Source organism: Macaca nemestrina, chromosome 2 (assembly GCF_043159975.1).
Source record: "Macaca nemestrina isolate mMacNem1 chromosome 2, mMacNem.hap1, whole genome shotgun sequence".
NCBI classification, from domain to species: Eukaryota; Metazoa; Chordata; class Mammalia; order Primates; family Cercopithecidae; genus Macaca; species Macaca nemestrina.
Genome location: NC_092126.1, coordinates 132,644,529 through 132,663,542, shown reverse-complemented (window position 1 = coordinate 132,663,542; position 19,014 = coordinate 132,644,529). Strand labels below are relative to the sequence as shown.

At 43.2% G+C, this 19,014-nt stretch overlaps 1 protein-coding gene across 1 annotated transcript in view; it reads right to left on the bottom strand.

The window, feature by feature from the left end:
• The window catches only part of LOC105483862 (ARF like GTPase 6 interacting protein 5), a 21,755-nt gene extending 2,741 nt beyond the window's left edge, over window positions 1-19,014 (bottom strand). Inside the window, exons 1-2 of the mRNA XM_011744911.2 lie at window positions 18,727-19,014; window positions 1,532-1,749 (exon numbers count right to left, since the gene is read on the bottom strand). Coding sequence (XP_011743213.1) covers window positions 1,532-1,749; window positions 18,727-18,902 — 394 coding nt within the window. The 5' untranslated portion in view covers window positions 18,903-19,014. The remainder of the gene's footprint in view (window positions 1-1,531; window positions 1,750-18,726) is intronic.

The following is a 19,014-nucleotide window of genomic DNA, read 5'->3' as shown; positions in this document are numbered from 1 at the left end:
AGAATAGAAATCAGGACTCTTAACTGTCTACCTCTGATACGTTTCATTACACTGGCCTGTCTCAGATTCTGATGTGGAAAGGTATTAAAATTAGCAAGCTGTTTGATTAAATAGTGTCATTGAAATACTAAGCCTATAGCACCTACAGAAAACCTGAAGAAAATTCCAAAAATGTTTGAATTTGTTGACTCAAATATTTTATCCAATAGGATATGGGATGTATCCATAAATATTCTGGACTTAATCTAACAAAGCCCTAAACAAGCAAATAATTTCATTTAGTGGAATAAATGCACATGTCAAATGTTATTGAAAGTTAAAGGAATGTGCCTGTCACTTAATACACTAGAATTTTAATCAGATTTCTGCTGATTAGGCTGGGATTTTATTTCTTCTCTATTTCAGGCTTCAAGTGTTTGGACTCTTAGTAAATAATTCATATAAAACTTAGAGAATATCTAGATCTCCTCACCAGAATCTGAGTATTTAGTACCTATATTCTGAGCCAATTATTCCTATAGACTTACCAAACTTTGAACACTAGTTATGATCTCCTGAGCAAGTGGAGAATAAATAGTTTACTTCCAAATAATAAATACATTCATTTCTGTATCAGGACAATAGGAATGGCACTTAAAAATTGACAATAGACTCTCGTATTAGACAAATCTGGGGTCTAGTGTAGGTTATGCCACATTCCTGCTGTATGACCTGGGATTTGTCTTTGTTCTGTTTACTGTTTGTCCCCATAAGAATGTATGACAAACGGCTGGGCCAAGTGGCTCACGCCTGTAATCCCAGCACTTGGGGAGTCCGAGGCAGCTAGATCACTCGAGCTTGGGAGTTCAAGATCAGCCTGGGCATCATAGTGAAACCCCTGTCTCTACCAAAAACACAAAAAATTAGCTGGGTGTGCGCATGTGGTCCCAGCTATTCAGGAGGCAGAGGTTGCTGTAAGCCGAGATAACACCACAGCATGGGTGACAGAGTAGACCCCATCACAACAACAACAAAAAAAGAATGACCTCATAGTTCTTGACCTCAGTTCTGTGTTATCTGGGTCTAGTTGGATAACAAGTAGAAAGCTGTTTTAGAAAATTCTGACACTTTTGCTGACATGCCAACGCACATAAGAAACAGGTTATGGAGGCCGGGCGCGGTGGCTCAATCCTGTAATCCCAGCACTTTGGGAGGCCGAGACGGGCGGATCACGAGGTCAGGAGATCGAGACCATCCTGGTTAACACGGTGAAACCCCGTCTCTACTAAAAAATACAAAAAACTAGCCGGGCGAGGTGGCGGGCGCCTGTAGTCCCAGCTACTCGGGAGGCTGAGGCAGGAGAATGGCGTGAACCCGGGAGGCGGAGCTTGCAGTGAGCTGAGATCCGGCCACTGCACTCCAGCCTGGGTGACAGAGCGAGACTCCGTCTCAAAAAAAAAAAAAAAAAAAAAAAAAAAGGTTATGGAATTCCCGTTGGATAATTGCTCCTACATTTTTTTTATGATGGAAGAAAAAACTCAAGTTCACTTACACAGCAAAGGAAAAGTAATGCCAAACACAAAGACCATGACGCCTCCAAACATGGATATAAGGAAATAACTCGCCAACATGACCACCATAACGAACGTCGTGGGGTAGCGCTTCTTCAGCCGGCGAAGGGCGTCCTTATTGTGGGCTGCCCACACAAACCCTGTGAACACCAGCACCACCACGATTCCTCCCAGGATCATGTTGAAGGGACTCAGAAACCTGAAATATGAGGAAGAAAAAATGAGGGGTGACTAGTTCAGCAATAGAAGTAGCAAAAGGAGAAAGAGGAGTAAAAACAGTTATTGAGAACTTACTAATACTTTAATACTTTATCCGAATTGTCTCATTTGATTTCTCATAATCTTATAAAGGAGATACTACTAGTTCATTTCTCAAATGAAGAAACTAAGGCACAGAGGTTAGAAAATGGTGGGGAAGTCCAGGAATGGTAGTTCACACCTGTAATCCCAGCACTTTGGGAGGCCGAGGTGGGAGGATCACTTGACACCAGGAGTTCAAGACCAACCCAGGCAATACGGCAAAACCCCATCTCTACAAAAATATGAAAATTAGCCAGGTGTGGTGGCACACACCTGTGCTCCCAGCTACTCAGGAGGCTGAGGTGGGAGGATCGCTTGACCCTCGGAAGTTGAGGCTGCAATGAGCCAAGATTCCACCACTGCACTCCAGACTGGGTGACAGAGTGAGACCTTGTCTCAAAAAAAAAAAAAAAAAAAAAAAAAAAAAAAGATGGAACTGAGATCACACCCAGGCAGTTCCCATCAAAGTAGTCCCTATCTCATTAGAGGTCCACAATTTTGAAGACTAAAACTTCTTTTGAAGGTACTATGTTTAGCTTCCATACATCCTGGGCTCTAGTACACAGTAGGTTGTGTTTTCTTAGCTCTAAGGGTTTATTTAAATCCTCATAGAAGCTCATGATGGATGAATGCAGAATGCAGGCCACATAATGGCCTCCTTGGGCTACATCCAGTCTACAGTCACATTTTTGTTTGGCCTGTACAGTGTTTGAAAAAACTTTTACTTGAAACCCATGTATTTAAAAAAAAAAAAAAAATCCATAAAACTTGGGATTTCTTGTTCTCCTGGAACAAGAAAATCTAACAGTGCTAGGCCCACTTTCCCACATGTCAACAGCTGGCTTGAGTGCCTGCTCATTCAGGCAGAACAAACGCTCTCCATTGAGCCCCAGTCCACACTGGTCTCTACTGCATCATGCACACAGAGGCCCACAGTGAGGTGCTATTAATCATTGTTTTTCTTTTTCTTTTTTGTCATTTGAGACAGAGTCTCGTTCTGCTGCCCAGGCTGGAGGGCAGTGGTGCGATCTTGGCTCACTGCAACCTCCGTCTCCCGGGTTCAAGCAATTCTTGTGCCTTCGCCTCCCGAGTAACTGGGATTACAGGCACATGCCACCATGCCCAGCTAATTTTTTGTATTTTCAGTACAGGTGGGTTTTTGCCATGTTGGCCAGGCCAGTCTCGAACTCCTAACATCAAGTAATCCACCCACCTTGGCCTCCCAAAGTGCTAGGATTATAGGCATGAGTCACACCATGCCAAGTCTAATCACTGTTTTTCTAATAGCTGGCCTGAATCGCTCTCTTACATAATCTGCTTGCCCCATGGAGGCATTTGAGTTTATGATTCCTCACATAGAGAGTTCATTATAAGTGTTTTTAAATGCCCAAAGTATCATTAGGAGATGAGTTATCAATGCAGATTTTCAAGCACACAGTTCCAGATTCATTCTTATATAAGCCAAATGTTTAGTATGTGATAGCAATTACACTACTATTGATAATGGAGGAAACACATTATGTAGAAGAAATTTATGCTGGGCATGGTGGCACACACCTGTAATCCTAGCACTTTGGGAGGCCTAGGCAGGTGGATCACCTGAGGTCAAGAGGTCAAGGCCAGCCTGGTCAACATGGTGAACCCTCGTCTCTACTAAAAATACAAAAATTAGCTGGGCACGGTGGTACATGCCTGTAATCCCAGCTACTTGGGAGGCTGAGGCAGGAGAATCGCTTGAACTCAGAAGGCGGAGGTTGCAGTGAGCTGAGATCGCACCATTGCACTCCAGCCTGGGCAACAAGAGGGAAACTCTCTCAAAATAATAATAATAAGAAGAAGAAGAAAAAATTTAGATGAAGTTTTGGGCATTATAGTCGCCCACCCCAAGCCACTGTGTATACAAAACCCTTAACAAGACATCTGTGGTGGGCTGGTACAATGAGTTATTTAACTTTTTACCCTAGAGGCTAATGAGGATTTTACTTGGGAAGGACACAGAGGGTAGTGTGTTTTCCTCGTGCCCTGAATAGTAACATTGCTGATTTGAAAAGAGGGATGGGGGAAGACAGGATAAGGGAAGGTGATGCCAAGAGCTTACTTTCTCTGAAATGGAAGAGATGAAGAACTCATGCTCATACTGGGATTCATATTCAGGATAAACAATTCTTTTTCAAAAATTCCTTTAAATTTTAGCTCTCTGTTTCTGCCTACTGAAGCATAAAAGGAATTTTGAACATTTTTAAATTAAGAGTGAAAGCTTTTCACACGTGAATGGGTGAAATTAAGGGATAAAATCAATGTCAAACTGCTTTGAAAAAGCTAAAAATTTCTATTAAGATGCACAAAGTTAAACAATGGCAAGAGCAGTTGCAATTTTTTTTTTTTTTTTTTTTTTTTTTTTTTTTTTTTTTTTGAGATGGAGTTTCACTCGTCACCCAGGCTGGAGTATAATGGCACAATCTCGGCTCACTGCAACCTCTGCCTCCCAGGATCAAGCAATTCTCCTGCCTCAGCCTCCCTAGTAGCTGGGATTACAGGCACCCGCCAACACGCCCAGCTAATGTTTGTATTTTTAGTAATGATAGGGTTTCACCATGTTGGCCAGGCTGGTCTCGAACTCCTGACCTCATGTGATCCAACCCCCTCAGCCTCCCAAAGTGCTAAGATTACAGGCATGAGCCACCGTGCCCAGCCAGTTGTACATAATTTAAAACTAAACTCTACAATAATAAGTTGCTTATTTCATTCAAAATCCTTGCAAATACACCCTTCAAGCCAATAAATCCCCTCCTCAGAATATAGTCTAAAGAATTAAACAAAAATGCAAAGATTGAGCTGTAACAGTGTTGATATTAGTGGTATTTATGATCAAAAACTTTCAGAAACAACCTATATGGCCAACAATTTACTGTGGTATTGTATACACAGCTATTTTTAAAACATTGAAGTGCATTTAATAATATGGGAAGACATTATATGTTGAGTGGGTAAAAGCAACTGTAATACATAATGCATTCTCTGTTAGGTGGATTTATCATACAAGTTAGATAGTTAAGAAGTAGAAATTTCTAGGCTGAGCGCATTGGCTTAAGCCTGTAATCCCAGCACTTTGGGGGGCCGAGGTGGGTGGATCTTTTGAGGTCAGGAGTTCGAGACCAGCCTGGCCAACATGGTGAAACCCCACCTCTAGTAAAAAATAAGAGTGAATGGTGAAACCCCACCTCTAGTAAAAAATACAAAAATTAGCTGGGCCTGGGTTGGGCGCAGTGGCTCATGCCTGTAATCCCAGCACTTTGGGAGGCTGAGGCGGGCACATCACCGGAGGTCAGGGGTTCAAGACCAGCCTGGCCAAGATGGTGAAACCCCGTCTCTACTAAAAATACAAAAAATTAGTTGGGCTTGATGGTGGGAGCCTGTAATCTCAGCTACTCGGAAGCTGAGGCAGGAGAATTGCTTGAACCCGGGAGGCAGAGGTTGTAGTGAGCCGAGATGGTGCCATTGCACTCTAGCCTGGGCAACAAGAGCAAAACTCCATCTCGGAAAAAAAAAAAAAAAATTAGCCAGGCATGGTGGTGGGCACCTGTAGTCCCAGTTACTTGGGAGGCTGAGGCAGGAGAATCACTTGAACCCAGGAGGCAGAGGGTGCAGGGAGCCAAGATTGCACCACTGCACTCCAGCCTGGGTGACAGAGTGAGACTCTATCTCCAAAAAAAAAAAAAAAAAGAAGAAGTAGAAATTTCTATAATTAGTATATTATTTCATAATCAGAAATGAATATATAAAAAAAGGAAATACAAAAATATAAAAGCAGCTGCTCTCCAACCCACAACCCCCGCTTGGCACAGGCCAACCACAAAAGTCCATCTCTACTTGTTCCATCTTGCCAACAACATTAATGGAATTTCAATTGATGAACCACAGCAAAACTGTTCCTTCTCCAATCCAAACCCTGGTTTTCTGCTCATCCTCCAGATCCTCTTGTGCCAGTCTGTAGCACCCCAGTGCCCCAAGCTTCCCCAATACCCAGCACATGTGCCATTCTGTCTGCCCGATTCCCCCCTCCTCTTGGTTCTGTGTTATCTGGGTCTATCTACTTGGCCTCTCTGCACTTTTCTTTCTTCCTATTTGATTTTATCTGGATTATTCCCTGTCTTCTGAGATAACCCCAGAATTGGTCTGGGAAAGACAAAAATTTCCTTATACGACTGAGGAAGGAAAGAATCTAATGAGTCAAAACCACAATCCCCTTCAGCAGGTTGTAGAGAGTGGAGAGTGAATAAAGAGGCCTTGAAACTCTTAGAGATTAATATAACTAATTCCCAGACCACAAAAGATTCTAGGCCAGTGTGGTAGCTCACGTCTGTAATCCCAGCACTCTGGGAAGCCGAGGTGGCAGATGGATTGCTTGAGCCCAGGAGTTTGATACTATCCTAGGCAACAGGGCAAAACCCTATCTCTCCAAAAAAAATAAATAAATAAATAATAACACCCCACAAAAATTAGCCAAGTGTGGTGGCACACACCTATAGTCCCCACTACTTGGTAAGCTGAGGTAGGAGGATCACCTGAGCTCAGGAGGTCAAGGCTGCAGTGAGCTGTGATTGTGCCACTACACTGTAGCCTGGGTAACAGAGTGAGATCCTGTCTCAATTAAAAAATACAAAGATACTTAGAGAAATTGAGAAATTGTACCAAAGACTACATTATAGTAGGATAAGGGGAGTTTATTTCCATTTGCTTATTTTTATTTTCATATTTTTTTCAATGGCTATGTATTCCTTGATGAATAAAAAAAAAAAACCCCTGATATTTAAAAATGAACAAATGGAATTGGGGAAAGGCTCCTGAATGTAAAAAACCCTTTTATAAATCCTTGACATTGACCTATAACCTACCCAAATGTTTCTTCTGAGCCATAAAGAAAAGCAAAGATCGGCCAGGCGTGGTGGCTCACGCCTGTAATCCTAGCACTTTGGGAGACCAAGGCGGGTGGATCACGAGGTCAGGAGATCGAGACCATCCTGGCTAACACGGTGAAATCCCATGTCTACTAAAAATACAAAAAATTAGCCGGGCGTGGTGGTGGACGCCTGTAGTCCCAGCTACTCAGGAGGCTGAGGCAGGAGAATGGCATGAACACAGGAGGTGGAGCTTGCAGTGAGCTGAGATTGCGCCACTGCATTCCAGCCTGGGTGACAGAGCGAGACTCCGTCTCTAACAAAAAAAAAAAAGAAAAGGAAAAGAAAAGAAAAGATCACTGGGTACAGTGGCTCACACCTGTAATCCCAGCACTTTGGGAGGCTGAGGCAGGCTGATCACAAGGTCAGCAGATCGAGACCATCCTGGTCAACATGGTGAAACCTGTCTCTACTAAAAACACAAAAATTAGCAGGGCGTGGTGGCAAGTGCCTGTAATCCCAGCTACTCAGGAAGCTGAGCCAGGAGAATTGCTTGAATCTGGGAGGCGGAGGCTGCAGTGAGCCGAGATTGTGCCACTGCACTCCAGCCTGGGTGACAGAGCGAGATTCCATCTCAAAAAAAAAAAAGGAAAGAAAAGACAAGTAAAGATCAAATCAACACAAATAACTCAAATGGAGGATTGAAATTTTGAAATTTAAGGAAATTCCTTTGCACACCCCGCAAGTAGGAGAGGGTTGGCTGGCAGCAAAGCATCAAAGAAGGGCTCCTACTCAGTTCATTCTGGAATACTTATTAAAATAATAATTCATGAAGTGAAGCATATAATAAAATTCATGTCAAACTTTTTTATTTTCCTCTAGACAAGTAAAATACATATTTAAGTTGAGCGCCTAAAGTCTAGGACAAAGAACAATGAAAAATCCAGGCCTAACTCAAGCAATTCCAAATTTGCTTTCACCTGTTCCAGTTGTTCATGTTCAAGGGAAAAGAACACGGTTTGAAGTTCTATAGAACTGGTTTTAGTTCATAATCTGCCCAACAACAAGTCTATAATTAGAAAGTAACCAAGTTTCCAAGATGGAAAAAACTAACAAAGTTACTCTGAGCAGAAATGATTTTCTTCTATATCTGATAAAATGTATACCACTCCAATGCCCTGGCACTTACCTGCACTTGGAGCAAAATAAGACAGATAGACACACACACACACACACACACACACACACACACCCCCTCTAGAGATTAACAGAAATTCTCAGAAATTTGGGAACCAGTTCTTGCCTGAGGTGCTTTTTAGTCAACAGTTGGGCTGTTTATCACACTAATCACGACAAACCCCAAAAAACATTTAGGACAAAGCTTTCCACAAATATGCCACCCATCTCTCATGTAGACAACTGCCTCTGGAGTCTGCTGGGTGGAGTTTCACTTACTGGTAGTCCTTCAGTAAGAAAGAGGGCCAGGCACGGTGGCTCACACTTGTAATCCCAGAACTTTGGGAGGCCGAGGTGGACGGATCAGCTGAGGCCAGGAGTTTGAGACCAGCCTGGCCAACATGGCAAAACCCCATCTCTACTAAAAATATAAAAATTAGCTGGGTGTGGTGATGCATGCCTGTCATCCCAGCTATTCGGGAGGCTGAGACACGAGAATCACTTGAAACTGGGAGGTGGGGGTTGCAGTGAGCTGAGATTGTGCCACTGCACTCCAGCGTGGGTGACAGAGCCAGACTCTGTCTCAAAAAAAAAAAAAAAAAAAAGAACAAAGGACGGTGAGAGGGAAGGGAGAAATAGGACCTAGTTTTGCAACTCAAAAACCATTATGTTTTTCTATTGTGAAATTAAAAATATATTAATACATATGTTTATATATTTTAACTATACATATTCAAAATATGAACATGTATTACCCCATTCCAATAAATAATAAATCTTTCCCTATAACAGTTACACATTCTAGGGCAGTCATTTATGGTTGTAAAAAGGTTTAGAATCCCATCAATTTTGTAGCAGTCTTCAAAGATGAATCAGTCTAGTCCAATTATACAGATAACTAAACTGAGGCCCACAGAAGTGAAGAAACATATCCAAAGGGATCCAGGGGAGAAACAAGAAAACAAGGGTGCCAGTTGTGGCAGCAACTCACAGTAGAACCCATTCTGTATTGTTAACCGGCTTTAGGGATTTCCCCCACACTCTAAGTAACCTACTGTAACCAAGGATCATCCTGGAAAATCCCTCTACACTCTCATTTCTCTCTGAAACACGGTGGCTATGGATACAGGTCCTAAACTTGCCAACGTGATTCAGTAGCTATATCTATAGTTTAACCACAAGTTACCGAAAGGGGAAAAAAAAAATCTCACAAAATTTTAGAGCTAGGAAGGATCTTGCTAACCTACCTCATTTTACACATAAGCAAGCTCAGGAATATACAAGTTAATAAATTTGTCCAAGGCCACCAATTGCAAAGTTGGCAATAAAAGTTTGCCATAACAGAAATCCTCGCATCAGCTCAAGGCCACATTTGATGACTCCTGTCAGGTTGCAAGGCCAAAAAGAACCACCAAAGAGGCAGCAAAATATTTCCTGAGGAGTGCAGGCAGCTTTGCACTGAGTTCCAATTTTCTAACCGAAAAAGCTATTTTTGAAGTGTGGTTCCTGAGGAAAGCTGACTCACTGAAAAAGTGGGGAACAATTTACTCACGGTGGACTTCTCTAAATTGGCGATGTTTGTCTGTGGTCCTTAATCAGCCAGAGGGATCACTGCAAATATGAACCCACTCAACCATTTTCTTGCTTCTCATTGTTCTTAAACTAAAAACAGAATTCTTTAAACATTCTACAAGGCCTTGCAGGGTCTGGCCCCTGCTGCCTCTGCAGCCAGGGCCACTGTATATAGTTGTGGAGTTGGTACCTGGCTGAGGGGGTAAGTGGAGCCTGGAATCCAGGTCACACAGTCCACGAGCCAAGGCCAAAATTTGGCTTAGGTTGTATCTGCTAGGAGAGGAAGAAGTGCCTTAGTAATTAGCATGAGGGAACTCTCAGGGCTAGCAGTTGGCCAACCTGCCAGCTTTGTCACACCATCTCCTGATTGCACCCCCATCCACTCAGGGTTTCTATCTACCCCAGAACTCACCTTGCCTTTTGGCCATCTCAGGGTGAGGTCAATCAGGCAGAGAGGATAGTTTGTGCACAGGCCTCACTCCACCCTCCTTCAAGTCTCAGCTCAGCCAGCCTTTACTCTCTGACCAGAGCCCAGTTCCGTGTGCCTTTTCTTTTCTTTTTTTAAGAAAGGTTCTTCCTCTGTCACTCAAGCTGGAGTGTGATGGCACGGTCATAGCTCACTGCAGCCTCTATCTCCTGCACTCAAGTATCGTTCCTCACCCTTCCGAGTAGCCGCAACTACAGGTGAGTGCCAGCATGCCTGGCTAATTTTTAATTTTTTTTTTTTTTAAGATGGAATCTTGCTCTGTTGCCAGGCTGGAGTGCAGTGGCACGATCTTGGCTCACTGCAACCTCTGACTCTCTGGTTCAAACAATTCTCCTGCCTCAGCCTCCCGCACCCAGGTAATTTTTGTATTTTTAGTAGAGACGAGGTTTCACCATGTTGGCCAGGCTGGTCTCGAACTCCTGACCTCAAGTGATCCCCTGCCTCAGCCTCCCAAAGTGAAGAGCGATTTTTGACTGTAGGCATAAATGTGGGCTTTAGACATAAATCAGTCTTGAGTAAATGAGAACAGTGTCTCCTGGGCCTAAGGATCATGGAATAAAACAGATTGTACAGTAGGTTAAAACTGAGCCTGTCTCTTCTGTTACAGAAAGGTCATAGTGAGATTTTCCTAACCAACTGAATTAGGAAGGCCTAGAGGATTTATTGCATTCTTGCCATTTCCTAAATATTTACTGTATCCTGTGTAATTTGGCACAAACTAAACACTCGCATCCAAACCAACCATTGTCTTTTTAGCAGTTGGCATGTTAAAAGTGTTCATACTAAGACATGCCTTAGGAACCATCAGATTTTATTTTGTTTTTAATAAACAACAGGTTGGACTTGGATTAGAAACCATAAATCTGATGCTTCCCACAGTGATAGAGCTTCAAATAATAGTTGTGTACAAAGCTCTGATTAGACTTCATTAAACCCTTTTTAACTTTTCATTATGGAAAACTTCTAACATATACATAGGTAGAGAGAATAATGTGTAATGAATCCTCATGTATCCTCAACATACATGCTTTCAACAATTAGCAACCCAGTTACTCTTATCAATACTTTTCAGGGAACAAAAGTGGAAAGATATTTGTTTACAAACTGTTCTTCTTGAATGATTTTAGTAAATTAAAAAAAAAAAAAAAAAAGTTAGGTGTGCAGTGGCTCACACCTGTAATCCCAGCACTTTGGGAGGCTGAGGTGGGGGGATAACTTGAGGTTAGGAGTTCGACACCAGCCTGGCCAACATGGTGAAACCCTGTCTCTACTAAAAAAAATACACAAAAATTAGCCAGGTGTAGTTGTGCATGCCTGTAATCCCAGCTACTTGGAGGCTGAGGCAGGAGAATCTCTTGAACCTGGGAGGCAGAGGTTGGAGTGAGCCAAGATCCTGCCATGGCATCCAGCTTGGGTGATACAGCGAGACTCTGTCTTAAAAAAACAAAACAAAAGCTACTGAGAACTATCACATGGCAAATTCTTACAGAGCTGTGGAGAGAAGACAGAGGCTGGACAAATGCTAATGAGCTTGGTAACACAGACTTCCTTCCCACAAGTTTCCTGTCTATTTACCCCTCACTAACCCCCAATGTCTGCATTCTTTTTGTTCCTCTGAGACAAGCAGAAGCTGCACCAATGAGATATGAAGCAGATTAGAAGAAGCAGGGCTTTCTGCCTTCCAGGTGTCTCCTTAGCAAATTGCATAATGAGAAGGAAGGCCAGGAAATCCTATCATACATCAATGATGAATGCTTGCAAACCTGAGTTGTTAGCCTGAAGGTGTTGCCTAAAATTACAGGATTCGAAGGCATTCTTAGGAACAGGAAGCCACGCTCAATTCAAGAGACAGAGGACGGTATTAAGGGTTAAGTTTTCTGAAGCTGAGTGATAAGGATAGAATTCATTTGTCCAAAAATAAAAAAAATAAAAAAATAAAACATTTCCAATATTGACGCTTAATTAGGTATTAAGTGGGTAGGTCAAGAATGGTCTTGATCTTTTTGAACTGGATTTCCTGTACAGAGCTCTCTGTCCCTAAGCTGATTGAGAGCTTCTCCTCTCTAAGACAGGGGGCCAGGAATCCAAAATACACTCATATATTTGCACACTTACCTAGAATCATTGCAAATCCTTACCTAGGGAAAGGAAACAGAAACTACCAACCAAAGGCTGAAAGTAGCAGGCAACATTGGAAAAAAAAAAAACAACAGCTGGACGGGGAGGGGAAAGGAGAAGTTAAGATAAATACAGTTACATAAATAGTGTCAAAGGTGTGCCAGGCATACCTCTCGCCTGTCATCCCAGCACTTTGGGAGGCCAAGGCAGGAGGATTGCTTGAGCCCAGGAGTTCAAAACCAGCCTGGGCAACATGGCAAAAACCCTTCTCTAAAAAAAAAAAAAATACAAAAATTAGCCAGGCTGGTGGCGCATGCCTATAGTCCCAGCTACTCAGGATGCTGAGGCGGGAGGATCACCTGAGTCCAGGGAGTTAGAGGCTGTAGTGAGCCACGAATGCACTACCATACTCCGGCCTGGGCAATAGAGTGAAACCCTGTCTCAAAAAAAAAAAAAAAATATACACACACACACACACACACACACACACACACACACACACTCTGTCAGAGGTTATTTAATGAAAAACAATCCTTATTAAAGATTTATTTTTATTTATTCATTTATTTTTTACATGGGGTCTCACTCTGTTGCCCAGGCTGTAGCGCAGTGGCGTGCGTTCTTGGCTCATTGCAACTTCCACCTCCCAGGCTCAAAGATCCTCCCACCTTAGCCTCCCGAGTAGCTGGGACCACAGGTGCATGCCAGTGGTAATTTTTAAATTACCACTTGGTTAATTTAAAATTAACCAAGCCAGGCTAATTTTTTGTGTTTTTGGTAGAGATGGGGTTTCGCCATGTTGCCCAGGCTGGTCTTAAACTCCTGAGCTTAGGCAATCCACCCTCCTCGGCCTCCCAAAGGGCTGGGATCACAGGTGTGAGCCACCACTCCTGGCCTAGATAAAGATTTTTAGATTACAATGTTACCGTGTGTTGACAGACCTCTTAAAAGTTCTGTATTCAGAAGAAACACACAAGCCATCAGAGGAAGACAGATGCCAGCTTCAAGAGCAAATCAATGTGCATGGAAGGGCAGGAGAATTCTGGGAGGATTTGGGAAGGCTGGTGGAGTTGTACTCCTGACTGTATCCTCAGGGCCTAGACAGTGTCTGCCACATGGTAGGTGCTCAGTATTTGTTCAATGGAATAGAAGGATCTGAGCTGTGGGTTAGGATAAGTAAAATTTAATAAACCTTTCTCCTGTCTACGTACTCAATGCCTCCCCTATTCCCAACACCTGAGAGATTTGGAATTTGGAATAATAATGAACAGGGGAGATCAGGTAAGTCAGGTTGAGAAGGATGTGTTTATGTAGGTGTGTATTTCTGTAGACTTGCTATACTTGTATACAAATTAATTATCATGTGTTCAGTGTGGTCTTGCTGCCTTTCCGTGAAGGCAGAAAACACAGCTCTCCTATTCTTCACTATCTCCTAACAGTGTCTGAGAAGTTGGTAAGTGCTTCATACTCTTTGTTAATTCAATGAATGAAGCAACACAAATAAGAGTAATGTTGTAGAACTGGTGTTGAAGCTGACTAATCTCAAAAACATTTCCACTCGCTTTAGTATAAACAGACTGCAACTCATTCTATCTATAATCATTTTAATACATTCTGATCCAGAGCATCCCAGGGTTGCCTTACCCTTTTTTTCCTCTACCAACTGGAAACTTGGTTCTTCATCTTTGCAGCACTTAAAGGTATAAACAATATGAACATTTCATAAAACCAGATGCTGGGAGCCACAGGCCTAGAACATATTACAGAGCCACTGAGCTATATTCGTTTTGAAAAGATTACACTAATGCTCTTTTCAAACTTAGAACTACCAGCCTTCCAGAAACTCCTTATAATCTTGAGTAACTGAAAGCATAAAGTGGCAGCTGTCAATTTTACCCTCCTACAAAATCTCCGTAGGCCAAATGATCGGGCCACATGGTGAGGAGCTACTTAACTGAGAAAACACGGGTTCATTCCTTCAGCAGCTACATGGTTCTATGTAAATGGGGAGGCACAAATGTATATACACAAGCATAAATGCACCTCTCTTGCTGGAGAAGCAGCAGAGGCATTTTTATATGTTGCAAATTCTGTGTGTGGTTGGTGATTCTAAGGCCACACCAGAAAATATGAGTTCTAACGGCAGAAAAGAATTTTTTTTTTTGCAGACAGGGTTTCACTATGTTGTCCAGGCTAGTCTTAAACTCCTGGCCTTAAGCAATCCTCCCATCTCTGCCTCCTGAAGTGTTGGGATGACAGGTGTGAGCCACTACACCCATCCAGGAAAGAACTTTTTAGAATGAGACAGCAACAGTATTGCAAATGTTGTAAGAGTCAGGGATGCAGTTGAATTTGGTTAATCAAGAGCTTTAGAAAATTTGCAATATGGCTTAAAATGGAAAAAATATTTAACTTCCTATTATTAGCAGCTTTAGTTCCAATTAGCCTGTGACCTCAAGCTTTTATATTTCAGAAAGTTACAGGGTTCAAGAGGATCAGTGGTTCTCCTAGGGGTGTATATCACAATCACTTAGGAAGTTAGAGAAAAAGAAAAAACAGATGCCTGGACCCTGCCAAGAACTATTCATTTTGAATCATGGAAGGTGACACCTGGGCATATAGATATATTTATTTAAATTTTCTTTTGAGCCAGACCAATCCAGTGCCTCTCAGATTTTAATGTACCTATGAATCATCTGAGACTTTTGTTAAAATGTAGATTCTAACCTAGTAGGTCTGAAATGGGGCCTGAGATGCTTCACTTCTGACAAGCTTTCAGGTGAAGGATGCTGCTGTTCCATGGCTCACACACAGTGAACAGAATTCTCCAGCTCAAATCATTTGGCATTCTATTAAGCATATAGAAGTTCTCGTCCACAAGTAGAATGTATCACATGCTTAATACTTAAATTGCAAGTGCAATTAGGTGTTGCCTTTGTTTTTTACTTTGAAGATCACGGTGGAGACTTCTATTGTTTTGTGTGATGTGAAAAGAATATCTTTATCCCAAAATGTCTCACATCAAGGATGCAGAAGGTAAGCTATGGCAACTTCAATCTTAGACACTTTTCCTTCTTAATGTAAAGGATCCAAAGGCATTTCCAGCAAAATGCAAGTTTCCTAACCTGTTATTCACGCTATTCCTTTTAAATAATTCAATCTCTTCTGATCAGAAGTTCAAACACAGATTTATCTCTATCCTAATCCCTCTTAATCTCCATCTTGGTATGGGCAGTTTTTTCCAATGTTTCTGGATCTAGACAGCATTTGCTATGTTCTTCCCTCACCCTTCCTGAAATCTTAAAGATTTCTCTATCCTCATCTAAGCCAGTTTTCAACATTGGAGAGCTGAGGCTACAGCCCTCCTACAATGCCCTTGAGGCTCTCCTCACCAGCAGGGGATGGAACCACTGTTGAACACTCTTTTATCCAGGTCACATTTTCACATACGCTCTACCAAGATACTCTGAGAAACTAGAGAGAAGTCTGTGGAGGATCCAGATGAACAGCTTTCAGCACTGCTTTGACCTACCCATCTACTAGCATCACCGAAAGAGGATAGTTCTCTTTAGAATGAGAAGTGTTCTGGAATCAAGGAAGCTCCCTAACCCTGAAGATGTTTGGTTTCTTCCTCGTGACTCATAGCAAGACAGAATAGTAGTTAAGAGCACAAGCCTAAGTTTGTGACTTTGAGTACATCATTTAACCTCTCTGAGCCTCAGGTTTAATAATTTAAAAAAATAACAGTTTTTAAAAATTGGCTTCTATGACATAATGCAGGTAAAATACTTTGCAAAGTATCTGACACACAGAGCAGTCAATAAATCTTTATTTATATTATTAAATTATAAAGAAAGAAAAGATAACAATTGGTGGAAAAAACTACTGACTGGGTTTACAGTTACACAGAAAACAGTTGAAGGTTATATACCAAACTTTTACTGAAGTATGAAGAAAATTTCACAATTTATCCACATAATTTTCAAATGAACCTTTACTACTAGCCTGTATCTTTTGTAAGTTTTTAAAAATAAGCATAAGTTTTAAAAACTTTATGGATACTTTTCACTTTTCACTTCAAAATTTTTATTGACAACCGACAACTCTTATTTGAAAGGAAAATGAGGAGGGCCAACACCCCTAAACCACCTGAGTTAGTGGCCTAAGGCACAATACCGACGGAGCTATATTTAGTCAAAGGGCTGGCCCCTGGCCCTCACAGTGAAAAATGGATTCCATCAAAGGCAGCGAGGCTGACTGAGCTTGTGCCTCGTCTGGGCAGCATACATGTTTGAAAAAAATAAACTTTTTTTTTTTTTAATTATTATTGGTCTGTGTCAAACTTTGCCCCACATCTAAGTTACCTCAAGAAAATACCTCCATAACTAGATCACCAGATAAGATGCCCTCCTGCTTCACTGCAAAGAGAAAGGGGGAAAAAAAACAACTGATGCAAACCTATTTACTACTTATTGTGTTTTAAAGACATTTTTGGCCAGGCGCGGTAGCCCCTGCCTACAATCTCAGTGCTTTGAGAGCCAAGGTGAAAGGATGGCTTGAGCCCAGAAGTCAAGACCAGCCTGGGCAACACAGTGAGACCATATCTCTAAAAAAAAAAAAAAAAAAAAATTAGCCCGGCATTGTGGCACGCACCTGTGGTCCCAGCCACTTGGCAGACTGAGGTAGGTGGATTGCTTGAGCCTAGGAGGTTGAGGCTGTAGTGAGCTGTGATCACAGTACTGCACTTCAGCCTGGGCAACAGAACAAAACCTTGTCTCAACAGTAAATAAATAATAAAAATTTTTAAAAAGAAATTTTTGGCCGGGCACAGAGGCTCACACCTGTAATCCCAGCACTTTGGGAGGCTGAGGTGGGCAGATCACTTGAGGTCAGGAGTTCGAGATCAGCCTGGCCAACATGGGGAAACCCCGTCTCTACTAAAAATACAAAAATTAGCCAGGCACGGTGGTGCATGCCTGTAATCCCAGCTACTCAGGAGGCTGAGGCACGAGAACTGCTTGAAACCGGAAGGCAAAGGTTGCAGTGAGACGAGATCACGCCACTGCACTCCAGCCTCAGTGACAGAACGAGATTCAGTCTCAATAAAAAAAAAAAGAAAGAAAGAAATTTAGTGATCCAGGAAAGCAGCCTGAAGCACAGAGCTGAGGGAAGGTTCAGAAGGCAGCTGCCTCAGGCCTTGGGCCTGCCCCACCCCGCCCTGACTAATTTGTACCTTGGCTGCCACACTAGTTCCGAGTCCACTCAGAGCCTGTGCCCCCTACACACCAAGCCATTCCCAGAGTGCAATTCCTTAAGAATTCCTTAAGCAATGCAGAAGAAGGATCTGTACTGTCATCTATAGAGTCCCACATGTGAGCTTCCACCTCGGCATGGGGGTGACTGCTGTGAACCATACTCGGAAACTGTGAAGTCTCCCCCTCTCTTCTGTGCTGTGTGTTTGCTCCTTTAGCTTCTCAACAACTGCCAGGAGCCCCTGGGCCAGAATTCAAGTCTGATTCATCTTGGTGTGCTTGGAGCTTGGCATGGGGCCAGGCACAGAGAGGTGGCTCAATGTATAAGCCAACTAACTGTGAGCCAACTGAGAAGCCACCCTGTTCACCCTTTCCCACACCGTTCAAGTGTGAATTTCTCCCTTTTCTCCCAAGCCAGCTTGCTCCTTCTTCCCTCTACCTCTGCCCTGAAATAGAAATGTCAGACATTTAAGGGCAAGTGTGTCCTTTATAAAGTCTGAGGGTGACTTTTTCTTTAAAGATGCGTAGGAGATAATCAGCAAGATTGAGAATATCACCACCCATCCTGCATAAGCGAGAGAAGCATTTCTTAAAGGGTGAACTACAAGGAAAGGTGGTTTCTAGGAAAGCAGGTGTACACGCAGTCTTAATACAGGATACTTTGTAAGTACCAGGTATTGAAAAGGACTTCTGATACATTGAAACCCCAGGCTAGGAAGCGAAGGCAGAGAAAGTGACCACGCCTGGCCACTGCTGGAAGAAAATGCCAGAAGGCCATCTTCTCAGAGTCATGGCAGCCTTCACCCCACAATGGGAGATGCGCCACCAGGAGACACCCACCCTTTTGATCCCAAGCTCAGCTTTACTGTACAGTGTGACTGGCATTAGGCAGAGAAACCAACAAAGTGCGTCGCCACTTGGTCGCCCTTTTTACACTACCCCGGGTCCACACCCTGCCGTCCTAGCCAGCCCCAGGGTAGGGTTACACCACTTTCCTTTTTCTTCTTATTTTTAAAAGACGAGGGCGCTACAAATATCTTTCCAGCAAGAGCCCGATCCTGGCACGGGGGCGGGGGGTGGGGGGCGGTGCGGTGGGGGACCTCTCATTTTTCTTCCCCGCAGTTGGCAAATTTTCCCCGTCCTCTTTCCTCAAGGGGCCCCCTCAAGTCTTAGCCCTTGGTGCAGAAAAGGGGATCCCAGGTTACCGCGGCCTCGCCCTGCGAACAAGTTTCCACTGGCTTGGCCGCTTGCAGAATTGCCAGGGCAGGCGCTGAGTGCGGTCAGAGAGCCTCTCTACATCCTGGAATCTTGCACCCCGAGGCCCCTCTGTGCTCTCCCCAGATCGGTGTCCCGGGTAGGGGGACCCCACTTACCCCACAACGGAAATCATCATGGCAGCCACCACCAGGTAGTTGGTCTGGTAATAGAGCAGGTTGCTCACCACGCGGTTGTTCCATTTGGAAATGTCCCTGAAGTCTGGCCGGGCAAAGCGATCGGAACCCGGGAAGAAATCGTCCCAGGCGCGGAGTGGGGCGATATTAACGTCCATGTTCTCAGCTTCGCGTTCTTCGCCTCAGGAATCTGGCGGCGGCGGCGGCGGCAACCGATCAGCTGAGCTGAGTTGAAGAGTTGACAGCGGCTCTGTCTCGATCGGCTTTGCG